This window comes from Pollicipes pollicipes, unplaced genomic scaffold (assembly GCF_011947565.3).
Source record: "Pollicipes pollicipes isolate AB1234 unplaced genomic scaffold, Ppol_2.1 Scaffold_4740;HRSCAF=5597_pilon_pilon_pilon, whole genome shotgun sequence".
NCBI classification, from domain to species: domain Eukaryota; kingdom Metazoa; phylum Arthropoda; class Thecostraca; order Pollicipedomorpha; family Pollicipedidae; genus Pollicipes; species Pollicipes pollicipes.
The window spans coordinates 18839334-18864201 of NW_023596545.1; the positions used below are offsets into that span (position 1 = coordinate 18839334).

The 24868-nt window shown below is 47.7% G+C and overlaps 1 protein-coding gene across 1 annotated transcript; it reads right to left on the minus strand.

The window, feature by feature from the left end:
- Positions 1-242: 242 nt before the first annotated feature.
- On the minus strand, positions 243-18636 carry LOC119099386 (uncharacterized). The gene is made up of 4 exons (XM_037222527.1): positions 18127-18636; positions 13050-13208; positions 11869-11904; positions 243-766 (listed from the first exon to the last, which is right to left on the minus strand). The coding sequence occupies exons 1-4, from the start codon at positions 18629-18631 to the stop codon at positions 723-725; spliced, it is 744 nt and encodes a 247-aa protein (XP_037078422.1). The 5' UTR covers positions 18632-18636; the 3' UTR covers positions 243-722.
- Positions 18637-24868: the final 6232 nt, after the last annotated feature.

Genomic DNA, 24868 nt, shown 5'->3' on the forward strand with positions numbered 1-24868 from the left:
GTACAACCTCGAAAATTTTAAGGTTTGTTGTTTGCTGCGGCGGCAGAACTGCTTTCGGTAGAACAACTTCTGTTTCTCTGTAAAAGCAGAAAAGCGCAAAGGTGGTAGGCGCTAGTTCGTGAGTTGGTGCCAGCTTGCTTCTAACCTATTTAAGAAACCGGTTGTCAATCAGCGGTGCAGAATACGCGCGAATCATGTACAGAATACTAGATTTATTGGACAGCTCTTATCATCGTTAAACACAAAGTCAAAGCAAACTATGGTTGAAAGGACTAATAAGCAGCATAACTACAAAGCAAAACCGGGCCCCAGCTCCAAAACACGAAGTGCGACCACCGACCTATTCCAAAAGACCTTATGAAATCCGGAGGCCTTCCGCCCCCAGGCAGTCACTCACCCGGCTAAATTCCAGCTAACTCCGAAACATAACGTTTTCAACTAGACAAGATCGCCGCTACAAACTGTTGTACAATGGCTAGGCACATCAGACAGAACTCAATACACACCCATTCCGTGACGTATATAAGCAACAAAAGTGTTATCAGACCTGCGCAGTTTCCCTCTGACAGACTTAAACACAGTGCTCTAAAACGGAGAAGTATGTGATTTCGTCCATGTTCTTTATGAAACCCGATCGTGCACGTGCCTACACTACAAACTACAGCCATCGACGGCGCGGTGTAGATGGATGCCCGTTGATATGTAGCACGCCTGTTCTGAGCTCACTTGCGATCAAAGATATTGGCAGGGGGTCTCGACGGAAGTTCTGAAACAACATCAAAGCACTGTTATCACATGATATTGTCAGACGTTTTACTAACTCGGCTGTCAGATCATGACTGACCTCATTGTGGCCCAGTTGGTAGGGAGCGCTCACCCTGACCAATCTGTGGCAGGCATGTCTGTTCGCGTGGTAGAGACCTTGCTGATGTGGCTTGTCTTTGATAGTGTTTGTCAATGGCCAAGGAAGTATAGCTGCGCCAGGGAAGTCTACCATGGCGGTGACAGGTATAAATCCTTCCGCAAAATTTGCCCATTAAAAAAGGAAAGTTTTTATAAAGTGTTGCAGCTAAGTTTTAGCATAATCAATTCATGGAAAAACCCCTGGTCTATGCAAAACACTTGTTATAATTATCTTTAAACGCGTGTATCGTGTCAGCAGGCATTCAGGCACTAACGCAAATGTTCCACATTTTAAGATTTTGAAGTAAGCATCACATATGACGAAGTAACCTCACTTGTAACTATTGGTATGCTTTAAGTGGAAATAATACCGTACACATCACAACTTCTCCACTTGCTAAATACACTCCTCAGTACGGCATTGCTTTATTGGGTCATCAAGCCTTGCACAGCATTGATAGAGAGCCAGTTAACGGCCGTTGTATCTGGAAATCGTGCTCACAAACGCAAGATATGAACGACTCGACCATTATACCTTTCTTGGCGTTGACTGTCGCATGGCCAATGAAGTGGCGGGATTTCAATAGCATAATTATGACGTCAATGCTGCCTGGTTGACCTTGAAATAGTTCGCCACGAAATGGTCTGCGCATTTTCGCGGGCATGTGCATCAGAAACTAGAGGTTTTACGTCTCCGGAAGGGTAGGGCTGCGAAGTGCACTGACTAATCCTCACGATGGCTTTTTCAGCTCAAAATCCCATACCAATGTGGAGCACTCCCTGCAGCTCCCGCTAAAACCAGGGATGTGAAATACTCATAAAAACGTATGCGTCTTTCTCATAACAGTGTGGTTTAATTGCCGACAAAAGGTTTTTTCCAATTCTCTCTTATTCACGAGAATTTACATAGGCCACTGAAGACGTCCATTTATGATAGTTTGGTAACATATGGTACGGAAAGGTGTGTTATTCGTGTCCGCCCATTTTGTTCTCAAATTTATTTTGAATGGTTTGCATGAATTGCTTTGTTTTCAGGGTTTCTGCTAATCATGGCTAAATATCATTATTGGTACCATGAGCCCACCATCAAAGTTGTGCTGTCCAATTCAGCACATGACTACGCCTCCAGGGGTGGTAAAAGTTGCGGACTTGGTGGATAAGGTCAGCGACATAAATGTCTTTTTCGCGCGCCGCTTGGTCCCAAAAAATATTTCTGGTCTTTTGACCGCCAGTTTTGGTGACGGCCACGACAAAACATTGTGGCGCGTTTGTTGCAACCTTCCATTGGCTTGAATGGTAATGCATTTCACCCCACAACACATGCAAGCTTTCTCGTAAATATCCTTTAGTGCAGCCTACAGCCCCATGGCATCTCTTTTAGCCTCCATCCCAACCCGATGCCAAAAATATCCATGATTTTTAGTTAGCCGCTTACTTCGGTAACAGGTCGGCGACAAATCAGTGTATTTCGTTGGGCCCAGTCGGTAGGCCACTTCACTGTTTTTACCAGGCGATTTCCAGTATCCCAAACTTGATAGTAAAAAATTATTAAAAAGATGAAGATATGACGATTTATTTGGTCGCAAATGCATGTTTCAGCCTTTGGACGCAACTGAGATGTGTGAGGTTGGCGGTGAGTTTTATTGCGATAGGGCTTTGCAAGCGGCATTCGCCTTGCCCCTGATATCTATCATGAATGAATATCTAACTTTAGTTTTTTCGGCCCCGTTGACTTCATTGAGTGACAGCTCAGGGAAAGTCGGCGTGATGATCCAATCAAGGTAGACATTGGTCCGTGATTATTCAGACTGACTTTAAAGACAGAGAAAAGCAACGGAAAGGCTGTTGACTGACCGTAGCAGTCTCAAGCACCGAGCCTTCCCCCTTTCAAGAGAACTGTGGGTTTGGCGTTGGGGGCTGATGACACTCCACAGTCAAGGAAATGAAAGGAGGCGAGAATGGTTCTGAAGAACCAATTAAAAAAGAGATCCGAACCCTTTGAATGGATGGATTTCTGGGATCAGCGCTCACGCTAAGCAGAGCTTGTTGAGTGAGCCTTGACCCCCACCATCCGATCGCGCAATTCCAGGCAATGGCAGAATTTAGTGGCGAAAGCTTAACGTGCCGCAATGCTCGGCGCGGCCAGATGTCAGATGAGTATACATCTTTGACAGATGATCCCTCTCTCGCAGCTTAGGGACTGAACTGGTCGCCTAGATCCTCTAGTCACGAAGGGGAACTTTTCATAGCTTGCGGGCCCTTCAGGCCATCAAAGTGTTCGTTTGGTTGCTTCTGACCCACTGGCTGCTCAGTGACCCATCTTGTCGCCAGAGCGTATATCTATAATCAAACGACTTTTTTGGACATTTCTTTAACCTGTTTTAGGGGAAGCGAGAAATGCTATCGAGAAGAAGAAGAAGAGAAGATAAGAAGTGGTCTTATCAGACTACTGAGGGACCGCCCCGGGGCCACTCAAGAGCCCGCTGACCACTGAGATGATCTCTGAGTTTTCAGGGTCCGCGGTCCGCTCAAGACCTTATTAAGAGCCCAAAGCCCCTGATATCCGGGCGGTGCGCTGTATAATTGTGGTCATTTTAGCTGCACAGGGCATATTCTCCCTTTCACAGGCCACCTGGTTACCACGGAGCTCCTCGGCTGCTTTCAAAAGCAGTTCAATCTTATAGGTCACCCTGTCGAGAGTAGCCGCCTGCGTGGAAGTGTGCCGAAAGGCTGGGGTCCTGGATCTGCCAGTAAGACCCGAGTGCAGTCAGACAGAGCTCTTGCTATGCCCCCCCCCCTCCCCCAGAAAAGTTTAAAGATTAACACTGACGACGAAATTCTATTTGAGGAGCTTGGATTTCATTTTACTGTTTGAAACGGAACTGCTATTAGTCATGTATTACGCAAACTCTAAACACATTCTACACGGAAAATATATCGAAGTGCGGATCAAGAGAGCATTGTATGCCAATGTTTAGCTGCGAATTTATGTGCGGTTTTATTTGCGTGAAATTGAAAAGCATCTTCAGGCTATGGTGCAGATAGGGACAGACGCATGAGTTCAACAAAACTAACCACTTTGCGCATTCGGAGCGTTCAAATCAACAAGCAAACTGTTGAGCTGCTGGATGCAAAGGGTAGTGGAGACGGTAGGATCGGCGATACCTGGCTTATGTCGTGTCGGTGGAAGCACATGCCATTTTATTATTCAAACGGCGGGAAATAATTAAGCTTGAGCGCGGAAGTTCTGGTCCCTTCGCTTCGTCAAAGCATGTAACAGTCTTCTAAAGTCGAGCTGCAGCCGTAAATGATTTTCTGTTAATTTCACTCTGCGTGACAAGGATATAAGACAGCCGGCATTTGTTTTCCTCAAATATTTGTATAATCCCATCTTTCCGTGACCCCGATGCACCCTTCTTTCAGTGCGCCCCCACAAACCTCTTGTCCGGCATTTGCGCAGTCGCCTTCAACTTAATCCGAGCCCGACCCGATACCCAACATATTGCTCCTTCCTTTGCAGGCAGCTTAGAAACCCAGTCTGAACCCGTATACACCTTTTGCCGAAGCTCATCAAAAGGCGCGCACCAGGCGACACATATCTCGCCAGGCTTGGAGCATGCCTGAGGTATGACGAACAGTATGATGATGGTTGGGATGAGGCTTGAAGCGCACACGTGGTTGCCATAAGGGGGCATGACCTCGAGGAGGCCAGCCTGTTTGACGTCATCGCCCAGTGCCCCCTGCCACAGGTTGAAATTTTTCAAGTACTCAGCTGCCCTGGCTGTCGAAGCCTTTCGCCGTTTTTCGCGGTCGAGGATAGCAAATCTAGCCGTAGATCGAGCTTAAACGTGAGGCCCCGACAAGTCCCGAGGGTGTAAGAAGACAACCTTCGTGATTGAACTGTCCCCATTGTGTAGGGTCAGTGTGCCTACATTCTTCACAGTAACAGTTATCCCGGCATTACTTGGGTGACGTTGTATGCATGAATGCTTTGGTTGTGTGCTTTATGTTGCAAGTTGCGGCGATAAAAGAGGGTTTCAGTAATACGCCGATTTCTGATAACGCTGCTGGGCATGGATGTCATCGCTATTTTTGTCACATGGTATCGTGTCACACTGCTGGCGACAATTTTGTCCGTGGTAATTCGGTCGGGGACAAAAAAAAAACACTTTTACCAACCCTGCATACTTCTGTCCTTTCGCCAGGCAGGACTGCGGAGGATTTTACGTGTCGCCCAGTACTACAGTATAGCCGCTCCGGGCCTGGGTTGACCCTCGTTGGCCACTTGCCAGTTGACCTTTCCGATTCGGCCAAGCCAAAGAATAATTAGCGTTAAAACAAATCAATTTAACCATTACCATGTATCGACCCGATGTCATGAAATAAGATTGCCACGAAGAGCCAATAAATATGCATTACTTTTCTTGACGCATGGTAGTCACAGCAAAGATACAGTCCCTTCGCGGTCTAGCGCATCTTATTTCTCTTTCTCAGAGGCCGATCCTGGAACCTAAGACTGCAACGCAGCGAAAAGCCGTTATGCGGAACAGACCTGATCCAGCCGCAAACCCTCGGCAGCAGACAGGTGAGAGGGATGGAGCAAGTGGCAACCGGCCTACTCGTCTGCCGGTGTGGTAGTAAAGCAGCAACCGTTGAGGTCGTCATTCATTATTGCTCTAAAGTTCTTAATATAAACTTTTCATCGGGTACAAGTACGGGATCAGCACCAACGCCAAGAAGTGCTTAATGCGTGCGCCCTGACATCACCCCTCAACCGCAAAACTCCGGGTCAGCGGTATAAGAGCTCAACGCTCCGCAACGCGTGACACTGCCCGTCCTACCATGAAGAGCCCTCTGATGTCACCTGATCTACCCTATGACGCCACCTGACCTTTTCCGCACCCGCTGCTACCAGCAGCAGTCAATACCAGCCGGTGCCTACAAATGAGCGCACAAAGCGAACCTAACCATGCCCGCCACCAACAGGTGAAGCGAGACGCAGGCGCTATAACCAAAGCTTCAGCATTTGAGAGAAAATAAAACATTGAAACCTCCGGGATAACAAAACGACGCATTTACAATGCAAAGCAAAAGGCCATACAACTCCAGAACACCAATTTATGTGTTTAGAGTTGAGTCTGACTGATTACTCCCACGTAGGAGAGTCATTAGACCCCGACACTGAGATTTTTAGACCACGACACTGAGATCTTTAGACCCCGACACTGGGATCTTTAGACCACGACACTGAGATCTTTAGACCACGACACTGAGATCTTTGATTGCATTGTTCTGATAAAACCTCAGTAGCATTGAAATCCTACACTGGCACGGCCAGTCATGTGCTTTAGTTGGTTGGAGCAATCTTTTCAGATGCATCCCACACGTTAGCATCTTGAATACGTCAATTTTGTTTTGCTCTTGCTTTAATTTAGGTCAGGTAGTTATGCCCTAAGCGTCGCAAAATTGATCAAACATACTGAAAACTATAGTTTTCAGTATGCTTACGGTATATTTGATATACCGTATATAGAAATATACGGTATATAATATATTTATTACGTATGTTTCCTGTTTTTTTATTTTTTTCTTATATACATATATATATATATATATATATATATTCGGGGTATATTTCTCCTTCTTGAATGAAAGCCAGAAAAATTAGGAACGTACAAAAAGACAGCCTGCTTCTTTATGCGCTGTTCCGTTTCCTCGTATATATGTCGTGTTTATGTTTCGAAAGTGTCAATGCGGTGTTCTTCAATGCTTGAAAATGAAAAGTGAGGTTTGCTTTCCCTTCGCTCACGTGTTTTGTCCGAATACGTTAATTGATTAGAGCGCCTGCGCCCCATTTCGCCTGCTGGTGGCATGGAGGATTCGAGTCGTTTTATGTGCCCACCATTTGGCCCGGCTGGCATGGATTGCGGTCGGATCAGCGGCTGCGGGAAAGGTCAGGTAACATATGAGGGTTTTACTTTCCGAGCAGGATGAGCAGTGCCAAACGCTGCGACATGTTAAGCTTTCGCCGTAAAATTGTACCACTGAACCGAAATTCCAGGATCAGAAGGCGGTGCCAGGGGCCACATAAAGAGCACCACTTAGCTTGGGCGCTCTTCCTAGAAATGTATCCTCTCAAGAGCTTAGGAATAAGCATTCAAACAAATAAGACGTCGCACCCGATCTTTTCGTTTTCTCTCGTATATCTTACGGAAATGGGGCGAAATGGGTGATAAATGCCCACCACCCACTTGCCTGACATGTGACAGAACCGACCGCACAGCGGCCTCTTCAGCACACTTTGACTCGGACCGAGCTCCTCTTCCACATCTTCACACGAATGGGCCGGCCATCAATCATCCCACCCCTCTGGCCCGTATGCTGCCGGGGGCATACGTCTGGGTTAGGACTGTTGCGCATAACAGCGTTGTGCCGCGTTCCAGTCCAAAGCTTCAGGATTGACCTTCGAAAGGTAAGCGACACTGGAGCGCGAAGAGACTTTGTTTTTACTATAGCTGTACATAAAGGCACATGAACCAACTAATAGTATGCTTTCTGAAAAAGGCTATGTGTGATAGCCTCTGAATTCCGTTACCACTATGCCCAGGCTCCCTAATGAGCTGCAAAGCCTCCAAACGTTTGCACTGCCATCTCTCGGGAGGTTGAAAAACTGCAAGAAAATGTTGCCACGTAGACGTTCCATGACACAACCAAAAAATGACGTTTCGTGGACTAGATTGAATAAATGGAGAAATTTGGTTGTTTCGAGCAGTCTTTTCCACTTAAAAGTATGCCAATAGTTAAAAGACAGCTTATTTCATCATATATGATTGTCGTCGCCTCAACACCTTCAAAAGTGGAACGGTCCTCTGAAAGGTAATGGCCTACATTTGAATAAGAGATAGCTTGTAGACTGATGATTATTCAAATGTTTGGTTGAACCAGATATTGCGGTCTTAAAAGTGGACGCACCAAATATGATCACCTAAACGTCAGCTGCGACCATACAAAGTGTGCTCTGCAGGAGGACGGTACGGAAGGACCACAGTGCGATCCAGGCGAGCCAAGCAAGCTCGCAGAGCTTTCTTGCTGCTCAGCGAATAACACCGTGTGCAGCGGATGTGGAACGTCGCATGTTTGGGACGTTTACCGAGCAAGTAATTTTCATCTGAGTACCAAACATAATCTTGAGAAAAAGTTGGTGCACAATAAATGGATTTTACGGTAGCTTCAACGTGAAACGGAGAGTTTGATAGTTTTATGGCAAGAACATCTTATAGCCAATGAAATTGTGTCCTCTTAACGTGAAAACACTCATAATTTATGAGCTTTTTTACGCGAGTGCACTCATATTGGTGACATACACTAAGCGCACTCCATTCTTGGGCAAGAAGCTATTTAAGTCAATCCTTCTCGTAAAAACGAAATGATTACGTTTTCCTTACCCAGCGGTCCGTGCGTGCGCAGGCAGTTGCGATTTCAGCATAGCCCGCGGAACACGGTGTGACCACCACCGCTTTTGCAACTGTTGGTTGAAAGGCTTCCACTGGCTTCTGAGGAAGCGCTGAAATGTGACCGAAATCCAGCTAAATGGTTCCTATGTCGAGGCCAGGCTTCACGCGCCTCGGTTCGTGCCTTCCGACGGGGAGACAGGGGTGACCTCTGCTCCGTTTGGATGGGTTATTCCAGCGAACGACGGATTCCTATTGTCACGCAAATGTTAAATGTGATATGCTTCCAAGATGGAGTTGTTCTGAGCGCACAGTCCTAAATGTAGTATGCCCTTTAAACGAATAATCATAATATCCTGGCATCGTCAACCAGGGTGGCTGGGAAGAGTTCGGCAGCTGCCGTCTATTTTGGTGAGCCAGAGGAAGGAGATCTGACAAGTGGAGCGGGAAATCTGACAGAGGACATTGGATAATGGAGGATGGGGCACGGCATACAACGGAGCAGTGCGGAGTGCATGTGGCTTCGGACATGGACAGAAAAGAAGGGTGTGACTTCAGACTGAGGAAACGGCGAAAAAGACAGAGCCAAACAAAACCAGACCGGTCGCCTCCTGTTCTATCCATACCACCCCATGCCATGCAATGCCCTGTCGTTAAGTGAATACCGCAGTGTAAGCAAAGTCGCATCTAAGTGAGGCTAGTCCGCGTGTTATCACCGTAAGTAATGACGGACACAAATTTCGTGAAAAATATGTTTTGTCATGAGTTATTAATGCTGCTTATACGAAATCGAGCTAGAAATAATGTTGCCTATATATAGAGGGCGTATGAATTTTTGCGATTGAAGTAAGGTATAATGTAAGGTTTTGATACACAAATGTTCTGGTATGTCACTAATTTCGCGTAGAAGTCTTTGCGGTACAAGTAAAGACAGTAGACGTTTTTCCAGCCGAAGTAATGACGGGTATGGATTTTTGAAGCACAAGTTTTGCTGTGTAGCACTAACGTCGCCAATAGCTACTGACAGTGCAAGCCATGGCATAGCCCTCCTGCCGGCAGGGGATTTCCTGCAGCACTAATGTCATGGAACCGATACACCGCCGAGACGATCGGACCAGTGGGTCGAGGTGCCAACGACTGTTGCAAATCTGCTCGACTGCACTCAGGCTACCGCCATCACCCTGTAGTCTACTGACTGGCAACAGGACCCACGAGCAGCCGTCCGTCGGACCATCAGCTGGGCCCAGGTCCAGCCGTCCGTCGAATCATCAGCTGGGCCCGGGATCAGCCGTCCGTCGGACCATCAGCTGGGCCCGGGACCAGCCGTCCGTCGGACCACCAGCTGGGCCCGGGATCAGCCGTCCGTCGGACCATCAACTGGACCCACGAGCAGCTGACCGTAGGACCACCGGCTGGGCCCGGGATCAGCCGTCCGTCGGACCATCAGCTGGGCCCGGGAGCCGTCGCCCTCGGACCATATCGTGACCATCATGCACCATCACCAACTTTGCAGTTGGTGATGATGCACTATTTTAAAGCAATATGCTTAACTATAATATTGAGCATAAGGGTTGCACCGAAAATAGCAGAGCTTGCCATTGTGACACATAATGTTCCACTGGCCTGGTCTAGCAAACTACAGCGTGTTGTTTTAAGTGATTTGGTTCCGTTATTGTCGTGGTGAGTTGTCCCTGTGAGTCGTATAAATTCGGCTACATCTTGGGTTTGCTGTAGATTCTATACCAAGCGGATGCGCCGAAAGTACTTGAATTACTTCGTTGGCGCGTTAGCCCACAATAAGATGTGGTTCGCTGCAAAAGAAGAAACAAAGAGTCGCACTTTGGTGCTGTCTGCGGCAAGAAAGTACTTTTCGTACAATTAGCATCGTTTTTTGTGGGAGAAGCAAGCATACATTTCTGCGGTAAGCTCAATATCGTTAATAGTGACCGGCATTTCCACATACAAATATAAAGATGCCTGTCAAGCAACACAACGCTAACATGTCAACATTAGAAAAGTATTTGGTGTAATGGATAGCCTCTATCGTTTATCTCACGTAAAACAGCCACATAAAACACAGGAGTGAATAACAATCCATACCAGCATAAAGCGGCGGCGGAATAATGATCCAAAATATCGAATGCGAAAATATGCCGATTCCAGCAATCTTTTCCAAATCAATTAGCTCTCCTAACCAACTATCAACTCTCTGGTGCCAATGCTAATGATGTATGCAACTTTAAGCCTGCGGACCGACATCAGTGTTACAGGCCGCTGTTTTGCGGCAAGGTTTATAAGTCAAGTTGCAACGTATACCTTCTTTGAGTTGCACGACAAGAACCTACAGGACGCATGTCAATTGGTTTCTCTCGCTTTTTCAGCTCGAGTTTACATAAACATCATAAGCGAAAGGAAAACTGGGAGTTTCCTTCTCGCAGTTTTCAACACGTGCTCTAAAAAATCACGTAGGCTGTGGTTTCGTCCATCGCCTTTAAGAGACACGACTGGGGAAGTACCTTTGCTATCAAGATTATTTCACATTTGTATGGGGTTTTGACCTGAGTTGGCCCTTTTCAATATGATATCCTGCAGTTCAGAACTATGATATCTTCAAGACTTTGAAGTATCTAGCATATGAACCACGCGCACGCAAACTTATACAGACTATATCCCGCCGATTATTTTGAAGGCAACCAGAGATTTTGACGTCACAGAAACATTTCTCAATTGAAGCTCCTCAATGGCCACAATGTGATCAACGTAAACAAAAATACTGTCATTGACTAACTCGTGTCTGGAATACGTCAACACGATCCATCGCATCAGCACACAGCAGTTTGCATTTAACAAGTTAAACGCGCCAAATGCAAACTTCGAACACGAGCCGGGTCCTGTGATTTATGATTCAGGCATTTGGGCAGCTCTGCTAGTTATGACGAAGATGAGACTCGGAATCGAATATTTCAGAGCAGCGCCGTAGCCGAGAATGCAAACGCAAGTAAAATAAATGTAGTTGCAGACAAATATACAAGAACACCAAGAGACAATGATAAACGCGCGCACCAAACGACTGAAATTTAAGTTAACACACATGGAATAAGCTTTGTGGCAAGTGGAAGCACTGCATGTGAGTCAGCCCGTCCGCTGCAGCGGCAATTCTTACACAGCCAGCTTGGCAGCTGCCCTGACGTCACATTCTGATGTCCACGCCGTAATGAAACAATGACGTATCGAGGTCACTCCTGCTACTTAATGGTGAGATTGTGCTGTCTAGACCAATCAAGACAACACACTTGATATCAAGGCTGGTAGTCAGCCTGGGTCATGTGAGTCGTCTTCCACGGGATGGGATGCTTCATTACAGTTCATAAAAGCATACCCAGAGCAGAAAGTGGACTTTTCCCATCATGTCAAATGGGAATTCCCCTAAACTGTAACCATCTACAGCAGCAGGGTAGATGAAGACCTGTTGATGCGTAACTCGTCCACTGCACACCTGTTGGGGCTCACTTACGGTCAAAGGTACTGGCAAACGCTCCTGTGTACTGACCTGAAACAGAACCAAATCTCTGTAATCGCAAGTTGTTGTCAGGCGCCTTACCAGCTCTGCTGTCAAATCATGACGTCATTGTAGCCCAGCTGGTAGACCGTGCACACTGGCCAATGTGTCGCAGACATGTACGTTCGCGTAGGGCAACCTTGCTCGGGTGAATTGTTTTTCACGGGCTGGGGTGTTTCAGAGCAGCTATTAGAAAAATAGTTAACATAACTAAAATTAAGTTTTATTTTGCTCTCCACGAAACGCATTGGCCGGTGAAAACATAATTTGGCTGTGATGTGTTGGTGAGGTGTGATATTTCATAACAAATGGCCCACCTGATGGTGGATATTAAAATAATGCTTTATTCTATCGTAAAAAGTGACGTCTAAAAAGGCATTGCCATCCAGGGTGGCCTTCTAAATCTGTCATTACTGTATTCATGTTTCGAAATACACTTCCGGTTGGCAAGGTTTTCAAATATATGCACATTTCACTCACTGTTTCGCCACACATTTACGGTTTTCAACACTCAAGGAGTTTCCAATAGCGAATATTCAGTGATCGCTTCACGCTCAGCACGTATATCAAAATCGGGCCAGAAACAGCTGGCTACATGGCCATATTCTAAATGCTGCTTTGAGCAAGATATTGCGGCTTTAAACGTAGAAACCATAAATGTTAAGTGGTCACCTAAATGTCCGCTGGGAAACTGCGAAGCGTGATAAGAATGTGAACGGTGCAGAAGAGCAGAAAGAGCAATTGTGCAATTGCTAGCAACGTGACAGAGTGTGTTTCTAGAGAAGGCATCGTGCCTAAATATAAGAGCTGTACATATTTAACTCAAATAGTCAGCAACTTGAGCATCAACTATTATCTTGGAAAGTCAAATTTCGTGGGACGAAATTGTTTTTCGTGTACTGCAAAGGTGAGTAGAAACCACGACGAGCTTATTCCCACAAAAACGAGCACAAACACCAAAGGTTGCCTCGACGTGCAAGGAATCATCATCTTCTACAAAGCCGTCATTTTGTGCCAGCGTGGTACTTTGAGCGAAATTCATCGCATCTGTGCTTGGCAACCGCCTATTCAAGTTGGCAGCCACAATGTGCCGCCATTTCTCCTCGGAACATGCAGAATGAGCATGGTGCACTAACCCGGTGGCCTGTAAATGTGTCGGCAGCGTCCTGATATTTCTACGGAGTCTGGGGGGCATGGCACGACCACCGCTGCATGGTGTGGCGGCTCTCGTTCAGTGATGCTTTTGTCCGTGTAACGCTGCTGCTCAGGAACTTCCGTCGCATCCTCGGGAGGTTCTGAAGCATAGCCACAGTCAAACCAAACTTTAACAATACTGTCGCCAGGTATTATGGTCTTCAGCCAGTACACTATAGGCTACATTGCCCTCGAAAGTAAGCTTATTCAGTAATCTCTCGACCAAATCTACAAAGTGTATATTAAACCTGTTTTTGACCACTGTGGTGCCATCTGAGACGGGCACATCACTAAATACTCAAAACACTATAAAACACAGTCATAAGACAAGTGACCCGGATACTCTTAAGAACGTCACCCGACAAACTGCGAGCTGAGTTAGGATGAGATAGACTGACAACGAGGCGACACATACACCGACCGACGCTCTATCACAAACTAAAAGACCCCGGCTAACGCATTCCGAACCAGAGCACAGCAATCAATCCTGACACTCGTACTCAAGACACTAACAGAAATATCAGAAATGCAGGCGCGCGCACTACAATTGCACATCATCGTACCACAAATGAGTTTTCCCAAGAACTAGCTAACAAGGGAATAAACTGCACGACACCAAACGACACCTCACCCACTCTGCCTTAAAAAACACATTTGAGAGCAATTGGGATTGCCCGATCCACCCCAATATTGCAGAACGCGATCAAATAGAGATATTGTTTGCACGCGAGGCCAAGAATGGACACGTCCCGCTTGAATTCCCATCTTTTTTGTTTTGTTAGAAAAACAACATTGCAGGCGTGCGAGTAAGGGTAACAGATTGAAAGCATTTGTCATTTTGTCCTCTCGTGCCAAACGTACTTAGAACAAAAAAAAAACGATCTGTTTGACAGCACATCTCGAACGTTACACACTGATTTTAGACATAAGTTACGTTTATATCAGCCACGAACTCTAGCACATGGCGCAAATCTCAGCGACGGTAACGGTTCGGTGGTGGATCACCAATTCCAAAATTTTCTGCTCAGTTGTAGACAATTGATTGACCTTTAGTGGTACGTAAGCTGTTAAGTGCATTTGCAAAGAACCTTGTTCGCATACATAAGACAGTAGTACCAGCCTCATTCCTCGGATAAAAACCAGGAGAATGGAGGATATATATGCGTTAACACGTATATATCTCGCGCATTAATATATTCATCGTCTCCATCTATCTATTATCATCTATATCTCCATCATCTACTTCTCTATTCTCCTGGGTTTTCTCCGAGGAGTGAAGCTATTACTATGTCTCACCTTTAGTGTTGCCAGATATCCCCCTCACCAAACTTCATGAATGTGCATTTCCGCTGAGGCGTTCGGAGACTGACCATCCAGTTAAGTTAAACAGCTAAGTGAGCTGTACCATGGCGGCGGTCGCCATGGGGTGCTTGGGGTGCAATTTCTTTTTGTGTGTTTCAAATGGGGTGCTTTGGCTTAAGCTTTTTTACCTTTGCGCCTTTCTGATCCGCGTTCGCTCTATATTGCGTGTCTTGTTTAATAAACGTGATGACGATGATGGTGAAAGAAGTAGTCGGTATCACTGGTGTCGTCTCCTGGCCTACATGCCGAGGCTTTGGAAGGGTCTTGTTGTAGAAGGGCGAGTGCGTCTTTCGACAGCGTCCTCTTGCCCTGGCAGCTCTCTGACTACGTACACTGATCACCGAAGAGTTAATCATGGGGTCACAGGTGACCAATAGGTGTCCGATCTGGTCAGCAATGTTATGCTTGCGAGAGGCTTTCCTAGCGTGTCCGACACCGTATGCTCGTACTTCCCCATTGCGAGGTACTTGTCCCTCTTCACTGAAGAGTCTGAGTGACAGTGACAGATACTCCATGGAGAAGTAATTGGTGCGCAGACACGGGCATTGGATACCACGGATAGTGACTTAGGTGATAGTGATAGTGACTTACTAGGCCTTCGTCGATCCCGGTAATCTCAGCGGAGGTCGCTTCCTCTGCAAAAGCCCGCCGGGCCGTACCGCCGTCGTTTGACGAGCCACTTCCTCTAACTCTCGGCTAGTCTACATGAAGATGGAGCCTCTCCCAAAACGTTGCTTGCACCCATTTCTTCTCTTCTTGCATCTGCTCTTGTTTACCCTTCGACCTGACGTGCCACCTTTTTATCTCAAGGTGACAGCTGATTTGGAACATGCACCCGGAAACCCGGATCTGGGCGTACGGAGTACTGGGACAAAACTGTAAGTGTTTTTTGTTGATTGCAAGTCACCGGGCATGAAGCAGATGGTTCGTGTTTTTTTGGGAGGGGGGGGGGGGGGCGCTGACTTGCAGAGCGGACGTCGTTGCATTGAACCGGTCTCGGTAATCCCACTTAGCACCTTGCCGTCGATCATGGTATCATGCAAAAAAAAAATACTTTGATGGCGAGGCGCTCGAAGCCCACCTCCTGCTGGGTCAAGTCTTTGATCTGCTGGGTCAAGTAGGCTGATTCAGATCTGCAAAGTTCGGCGGTCCCGCGGTAGTACTCTAACTCCATCGGCCGACAGAACCTGGTGGACGACGCCGCGCGGTTGTGCTACACCAAGCTATCTCCACAAGTCAGTTCAAATGTCACAAGGGAAGCGAGCAGCACCTGACTATCTTGCACGGGTTCCGAAGTGCCGCTCTCCCTGCAGAAGCTTTGATGTGTGTACCCATCGAAGCCCACTTGGAACGGGGATGGAACATTACACTTTCCCACTCGCCTGCTGTCTGCCATATCACCTCCACTTGCAGGAGTATGCAAACACCGGCGGAAAGTTCCAGCAGATTGCAGCGGCATCTTAGCACGGTCGGGTCCCACGATGATGTTGGCTGGCTGACATTTTGCCTTTCCCAACCGAATGACAATGTACGTGGAACAAATATCCGCACCTTGCTCTTTTGCTGAGAGCTGTGCAAACTCCCACATTGATTTGGCGAAATGTCCCTTGACGAGTACAGCCAGAGGCTCATTATCATGGTACTTCTTCGACTGGCGAGGCTGACTGGTCTCCGAACAGACGTCAAACTTTTGTCGGCCTTCTTGGCGTCTCGACCGACTGCGAGATGCCAACAAGACCAACATAATAACGGAGGCTAGGTCGTTTCGTCCTTCATTTCAAGCTCATTGTTTTCCCGCATGAAGAAGTTTATCTGCCGTGTGCCTGATGAGTGACTGTCGGCTTGCTTTTAGCGCTGGCGCCCCTTCCGCTGAATCTTAGTGCGCGCCGACCTCGTGTGTCTGCAGCTGAGGGTTGATCCGACAAGACGAATGTCGTCACCCACTCGTCGTTTTCCGACAGGAACCTCGCAGTGTGCCCGTCCCACTTCATCTATCTTTTTAAAATTTATTATAGCTGTATTCAGTAACGGCGTGCATTGTCTGAGCTTTGCTACGCTTACATTGGGGCCTTCGAACTAGGTTTTTACATTTTTCACTGTTACATCGCTGAATTCCTCGTCCAACTGGATGACATCAAAATGGCATTTTCATGACATCGCGGCAAACGTGACACCGCTCCCTGATCCGGGTACACGCGCAAACTAACTTCCAATCGTGCGTCTTGCTGTAAGGCAACCCGAAGGTCATTTGACCCGCAATTGGCAGGCAGGAAAATGAGCCTTACGTGTGAAATGAATGAAACGTGTGAAAAATGTGAAAAAATGAAAAATGGAAACAAGCTATACCTGGCTGACTCTGACTCTCATAACACCGAAAAAGATCGTAAGCCACACGGCACAACAGAACAGAGAAAAAAAGAGAGAGAGAGAGAGAGGAGAAGAGAAGCGAGAGGAGAGGAGAGGAGAGGAGAGAGAGAGAGAGAGGAGAGAGAGAGGAGAGAGAGGAGAGAGAGAGAGAGAGGAGAGAGAGGAGAGAGAGGAGAGAGAGAGAGAGAGAGAGAGAGAGAGAGAGAGGAGGATGAGGAGCGAGAGAGGGAGATGGAGAGAGAGGGAGAGAGAGAGAGAAGAGAGAGAGAGAGAGGAGGATGGAAGTCTTAAGAAAGAAGAGTGATGGTGAAACCCAAGTGATGTTGAGAATCCCTGCTTTCATATGAAGGACACACCTAAATACCCGTGAAAATTCTGTCATATATGTAACTGACGAGTTATAAGTTTTAAAACACTTCACAACAGTAAGCTTCTTGTGTCTTTCAAGCTTCAGGGAGCCGCCAGCATCGTTAGCGCTACCCACCAGATGGCGGGTCACCGAAGTGTGGTTTAGTTGAAGCTCAATAGCGTTTTTTTGCGCACGTTTGCACAATTATTTGCTGTCATCTGGGTTGAAAGTCAATGCTTTTTAATTAAACCCAAGGCAAAATTTTCGTGATGCTCGATGGAGCATTTTGTATATGATACCTATATCCATGCTTTATTTCTGTAAAACGATGTCCCATTACACATCCTACAAACAAGCCTCTGCAAATTGTTCTACTTGTTGAAACGTGTTATTTTTGTGCGCATATATATTTCAAATAACTTATGTTATCTCATGGTTTGATTTGTGAACAGGAAGGCACATTACAATAGGCAAACCCGCTTCCTAAAATTGATGGCTCACCGTCCCGTTTTCTCGCATGTGAAAGACACCTGTCCGTTAGGTGACAAGAAATATCAAAATACAACGGTTAGTTCAATGTTTTCCATTCAATTTATAACATACCCGCACCCCAAAAAGTTTATTTCCGCGGGATTTGGTTTCTCAATAAATCCCTCTTTTGAAGGTCATCTGCCCAACAGTAGTGTCTAAAAACAGCAAGATTACGATTGTCTTTGCTCATTTAGGATCACGTTCTGCCCGAGAACGACAGGAGACATATCGTCAGGCCTAATCCCGCAAAAAGAGGTTACTGATTGCGCAATCACGGCACGGAATTCGATTGCTACATGCTTGATAGGGCTGCTTATTTGAAACCTCAAACATAAGTAAACATAAACGCTTCAAGCCTAAGCATGGCGTACCGTTTGAGCGAGCAAATCCAAATAAACTGTGTCACTAACCTGGTGGTGTGGGAAGAGATCGGCAGATACCGTCTATTTTTGTAAACCCGAAGGGGCACCACCAATGAAAGACAATGGTCACGTTCCACTTGGGTCGTCTGTGAGATTGTGAGCCGCCCATCCTGACCGTTTCAGAGCCATCATGAACAGGGTGGCAGAGTCCGCCCGCCTCTATCCAGCCTGGGTCACAGTTGCCCCTTTCTGGCTTCTTCACTCGGAGATTACGAGGATGACAGAATCGATCCACCTTGACCCAGCCCGGCCGACAGTGGCCCGCGCTGTCTGCGCCACCGCTGGGCGCAGTCGTGCTGTGACAGGTTTCGCCCACCTCCACCCAGCGGTGCTGGCAGTCTACCCTCACCACCGCCTTGACGCAGAAGGCCGGTGGCTGGCACACCCCGTCGACTAGTGCACACTGGATGGGCGGCAGGGGTGGCGGCGCGCCTGCCCCGTTGCCGGCCCACAGGCAGAGCAGCACGACCACAGCTGCTGGCGACGCCGCCATGTCGACAGGCGTCCGCACACTGATGCTGTCCACAAGCGGACCCGACCGGCACCGCCCGCCGCGAGCGTCTGGTGCGGAGCAGAAGCCAGTAGCTATAAACATCCGTACGTGCAGAGCCTGCACATGTGACCATGCCTGCAAGACCGGATGTAGTGAGCAAGGCCGGCGGTGGCCACCGATGAAGAGTGCCATCACCCTGGGTCCCACCGCTGAGGGGAAGGGGCGACGCTATATGCCTCATCAACTGTTCTAAGGCACATAGCGCCTGCTAGCCTCCTTACATAGGCACGAGGTGCAGCACATTGAGCACTTCCTTGTTCCTTACGATGGATTTCGGACTCACGCTGGCAGATGCGACCCTGCTGTGTGATCCGGGCTGGGTGGTATGTGTGATGAGGGGCGCCGTAGCAGGAGCCAGGGATCTACGCACGCCTGGTGGTGTCTGTCATCATTATCCACTGGGAGGATCTGGGGCACGACTCGCTCCAATATTACCACATAAATCCACTGCTTATGTGCCCCATGTATCAGTTCCCTTAGCATGCCAGATTACATTGGGAGAAGTGTTTGACTGCCAACGACTCCGTCCTTTTCGATGTTTTCCCTTGTCAGCCTGCTTTGCATGTTTTCGTTCAGTATGGTGTACCTGGTCCGTGGAATTCTTTTCAGCAAGATGTCCGCTATGCCCGGCGTCGTGTTTCTGAAACTAGTTAGCAATGGAACAACTGAGCAGTCCACATATGCTGCACTGGAGGCTTTTTTCAAGCAGCTCCTCAAATCATTCACCATTTACTCACCCAACCCGTTCGAAGCTACATGGTTTGGGGATCAACGAGTGAAAGATGCCGCATCTATCCACGAATTCGACGAGCTCCTCGGACATGTAAAGTGGTCTATTATCACACACATCATGCACTCTAAAAATCTGTTCAGGAGAGTGACCGCTTTCTGCGGCGAGATTTTCCTTGCATTTAGTACACCTCTGCCCATTCTGAGTAGGGCTCCACCAGCACAAGGAAGTGTTTTCCTCTCCACGTCGTCAAGTCCGTGTGCATCCATTCTCACGACCTTTTCGGTGGCATCAAAGGATGATGTACAGCTGCTGGCAGAGTGACTCGAATCCCCATGCACTCCACACAGATTCCTGTACCTATCTGCATGTGAATGTCTGTGCTTGGCTACCAGGCATGACAGCGAACTAAACATGTAATTCTAACTACGATTCTGATAATTCTAAAAACCCGTAAAAAACGTGTGCAAAACGCGGCGGATCGTCTTCGAAAATCTCGAGTCCTTGGTCCTATATTACCACCTCGGTTCTTGGCTTACGTTCAAAGTAAACACAAATGTAACGTTTGCTCATTTATTCACATTTAGCTTGCTTTTGCTAACCATTCCACCGACCACACGTCTTGTGGTCCGTGCGATCACTAATGTCCCCCACCACGCATGCGGCCGCCCCGCGTTAAAGGTGTACCCTCGGTGGTATCACATGGGGAACTTCGCTGAGAAGTGCTTAGTCGCGACGGTACCACCTGGTACATATCGCTTTGGATCCGGCATTTGTGGGGACCGGAGTGTTTTACCAAGAAAAATATATAACTAATAGGTAGGAAGCGGCTATGCCCAGAGCGTGGCCGGCCAAAAACGGGCATTGTACGTTGTATCAAACTTTACCCATATGTGTGAACAGCCGGGGTATGGCTAACGATAACGTCTACGATCAAAACAAATTAAGCGTTGATTTCGGATGATGAACCCGTGTGTTTCACGAAGGAATGATCATTGTATTGTGCTGCGCGTAACTCGTCCGGTTTGCCATAGTTTGTCCAGTTTGCCTATGATTTTTTACCATTTTACAGCTGGGGATCCTTTTTCGCTTGCACACGTCTGCGATTAATTAAACATGGGTGTTGCCGATCTAGGAGCATTGGAAATATGTGCCTCTACGCATAGATATAAAGAGCGTACGTTGGACCATAAGCTGGGCCCGAACTGATGCCTTCAGACTGTGTAGCGTTCAAAAAATCTAAATTTGCGTATCCAACGACAGCTTGGTTGTTTGTTTGGACTTTGCCTCTTTTAAAGGGAATGTTCCACGTTTAAAGATATTGAGGCAAGCATGAGGCATGATGAACAAGCTCTTTTATAACTATGGCTCAGTTACAATTATTTGTATGCTTTCAAGTGTAAAAGACTGCTCTAGACAATGCAACTTCTCTGCTTTGTTAACGTGCTCCTCATCATGTCATTGTTTGATTACGTCATGGAACCTTGCCCAACACTGATTGAGAGCCAATCGACGGCCGTCATATCGGGAAATCGTGCAGACGAACGCCAGATTTGAATGACTCGGCAACGATATTTGTCGGCCTTGATTGCCGCATAGCTAATGGAATCGCAGAATTTGAATGACGTTATTATGATATCATGGATGCCTGGGTAGCCCTGAAAAAGTCTTCACCAAAAAGTCTGTACATTGTTACGGGCGTATAGCTCAGAAATTAGGTCTTACGAAGGACAGGGCTGTGAACTTCACCGAATGATCTTTGATTTGACTTTTTTTAAATTAAAATCTCCATTACAAATGTAAATCACTCCCTTTAGGACCTACTAAACTGTGTGTAAACTCCAGAGGTGTTCATTGGGAAGTTCTTTATTGTATTTTCAACAAAATTGTTTTATCTCGACCAGTCCCGTCCGTCCGCCCGTCTAGATTGAGTCTTTGCTCTTGAACAAGCATACATTTTTAAAAACTTGCCGTGATGTGACTATTAACATTCTTATCCACAAGCCAGTGCTACTAAGTATCAATAGCAATGCCCCATTATTGGGGACCTCGGTACCTTCAGGACAGTGCGAGAAAAAAATGCAAAAACCTGCATATGCTGTATGACTGGTAGGTTGTCAGCTCGACAAAACGCGTAGATGTAAAAAATCTGAGTTTTTCCCCCAAAAAGATGACTTTTTTCTTTGCGACAGTACTGCAGGTATAAGCGAAAAATTTTAATTAATTTTACGGCCAAATGTCTCAGGGTATTTATCCTGGGAGCGCGGCACCTTCAATTTTGATCGGCTGTAATAAGCCATGACAACCATATTGGCCATTCCTGACTGGAGTCACTTCAGTAACATAAAACGAATGTTAACAAATTCCTAATCCTTCGTAATAGTAAAAAATTCCGCCCAGGGTTTGGCTATTTTCATTATAATATCACAAAAAAGCATGTTAATTAACATGAAAACCACGCCACAACAATTATGCTTATATATGCTGTAATAATTAAGGTTCTGACTTACCGACCATGATCTTTGACTTCGTTTTCGAGGTCATGTCGATGACCCCTTACTTAACAGTGACAAACGTTTCTGTCCCGTGGTAAATGTACTCAAAAGACGTTTTCTCGGCACGAGTTCTTATCCTGTATCTGTTTTCTCATCCTGTATCACTAGAATAGTGATGATAGTGACTTTAATCACCAGAAATACCATGACCAAAGCACACTAACCTCGTTCCGCTCCCGACCACGTCCTGCTTGTGCTGACTAGGAAGGTACCTAGCAGGGCAGTGCGACAGCGCCGTACAGGGCAGAGCCGACGGCTGGCCCTCGGGGCATCAGCTGGGCAGTGCGACGGCGCCGTACAGGGCAGAGCCGACGGCTGGCCCTCGGGGCATCAGCTGGGCAGTGCGACAGCGCCGTACAGGGCAGAGCCGACGGCTGGCCCTCGGGGCATCAGCTGGGCAGTGCGACAGCGCCGTACAGGGCAGAGCCGACGGCTGGCCCTCGGGGCATCAGCTGGGCAGTGCGACAGCGCCGTACAGGGCAGAGCCGACGGCTGGCCCTCGGGGCATCAGCTGGGCAGTGCGACAGCAGTTGGGCAGTACGACGGTGCGGTACAGGGCAGAGCCGACGGCTGGCCCTCGGGGCATCAGCTGGGCAGTGCGACAGCGCCGTACAGGGCAGAGCCGACGGCTGGCCCTCGGGGCATCAGCTGGGCAATGCGACAGTGCCGTACAGGGCAGAGCCGACGGCTGGCCCTCGGGGCAACAGCTGGGCCCGACAGCCGTCGCCTACCATGTAAGCACTTTATGCGGATACGGACCCAAGTGACTGTGCTGTATTTTCCTTTTGTGCACTTCAATGTGAAATCAAATGTGGGATCTTTGGTCACTGTATGATATTTATAAACTTGTTATGCGCCGTATCAGTCTATTGTTTTGTGTTTCTCGTGCCTGAGATATACTGTGAAGGTTGGCTTCGCCTGGCGTCCCGTGGCGCTTGGACAAGCCAACCGTCCGCTAAGGATACCGCGAACACGTGAGAGGATATCCAGAGACTACCGCTACCGCCTACAGACTACCTACAGACTACAGACTACAGCTACAGACTACCGCCTGCTACGCCATCATTAACCCTGGTGCAGACTGCCGCGCCGCCGCGCTGGGCGGCCTGGCACGCGCACCATTGGCGCCCGGTATATGGTCGGTGTGTTAACACGCTCAGTCATCCACAGTTCTGCCGGCGACCGCGACGCGACGTAAGGTCAGGTGTTGAGAGCGGCGCAGCCACACCGGGCGGCTTCCGCGCACGCATCAGCAGTACCAGGCGCGAGGTCGGCGCATTCGTTCACTTTTCACGGTAGTGCACGGTACGCGTCATGGGACTCCTTGTGCGGCGCTGTCGCACTGCCCAGCCGAGTACCTTCTTTGTCGACATTTGCAGCACCTGGTCGGTAGTGGTACGTGGAGAGTATGCTCTGTAGCCAGGTTCTCAAAACAGAAATTCGTAGATTTTTGGCGTGCAATCGTAAAATCTAATTTCTCAAAGCAAAATGTACAACTTACAACTACAACCTACGACACTAAAAATGGCACAGAAGATGTACAATCTACGACACAAATATACGCAAACAATCTTGCATTAGTTTCTCGTAGCCACACAAAAATTACGCCACAACGTACATTCTGATGCAGGAAGGCCAAATTTGGCAACACAATCAACGACACCTAAGCTTGCATGTTTTTAACATTCTGTCAGTTCCCTACACAGTACTCAGGAGGTCCTCAAAGTGAGGGCTCTCACTTTGAGGACCTCCTGAGTACTGTATATATAACATAAATATGTTATATATAGCGTATATAATAGCGTATATTATAAATATAATACTATATATAACACATAATGGGATATTACATATACTGTATATATAATATATGTAATATATATGACACCAGAAATATCACGGCTACTCAGGTTGTGATATTTTTGGTGATAAAATTTACTATCATCACCATCATTCTGATCACATCTGGATGTCTATTTCTGGTGATACGGGATCAGAACACGTGCCAAGAAGCCGCCACGTAGCGTCGCTCAGGCGTATAGCAACGGACTTATAGCGCCGCTCCTCCCTCAGTGTTGGGACCCGTGGTGATTGCACTCTTCATCGGTGGTCACCGCCGACCGTGCTCAACACATCCAGCCTTGAGTACATGGTGACTGCACGCACAGATGTTCATAGCTGCTGGCTACTGATCTGCACCAGACGCTCACGACGAGTGGTGGCGGTCAGGTCCGCGTGAGGACAGCGCAGTGCGCGAACGCCTCGGGATATGGCGGCGTGGCCAGCAGCTGTGGTCGTGCTGCTCTGTCTGTGGGCCGGCAACGGAGCACGCGTGCCGCTACCCCCGTCGTCCGCACGTCAAGGCGGTGGTGAGGGTAGACTGCCAGCACCGCTGGGTGGAGGTGGGCGAAACCTGCCGCAGCACGACTCCGCCCAACGGTGGCGCAGACAGCGCGGGCCACTGCCGGGACCGTAAGCTCCGAGTGAATAAGCCAGAAAGGGGCAACTGTGACCCCGGCTGGATGGGGGCGGGCGGACTCTGCCACCCTGTTCATGGTGGCTCTGAAACGGTCAGGATGGGCGGCTCACAGTCTCACAGACGACCCAAGTCGAACGAGACCATTGTGTTTCATTGGTGGTGCCCTTTCGATTTTACCAAAATAAACGGTATCTGCCGAGCTCTTCCCAGACCACCCGTTTAGTGACACAGTTTGTTTGGATAGCTCGCTCAAACGGTACGCCAAGTTTATGTTTGAAACGATTCGGTTTGCTTATGTTTTAAGCCTTCAAAGAAGCCGTCCCTAACAAACATGCAGCATTTAAATTGCGTGTCGTCCTTGCGTGACCAGTGCTTGCTTTTTGCCAGATCAAGCCGCCCAGACATATATCTGT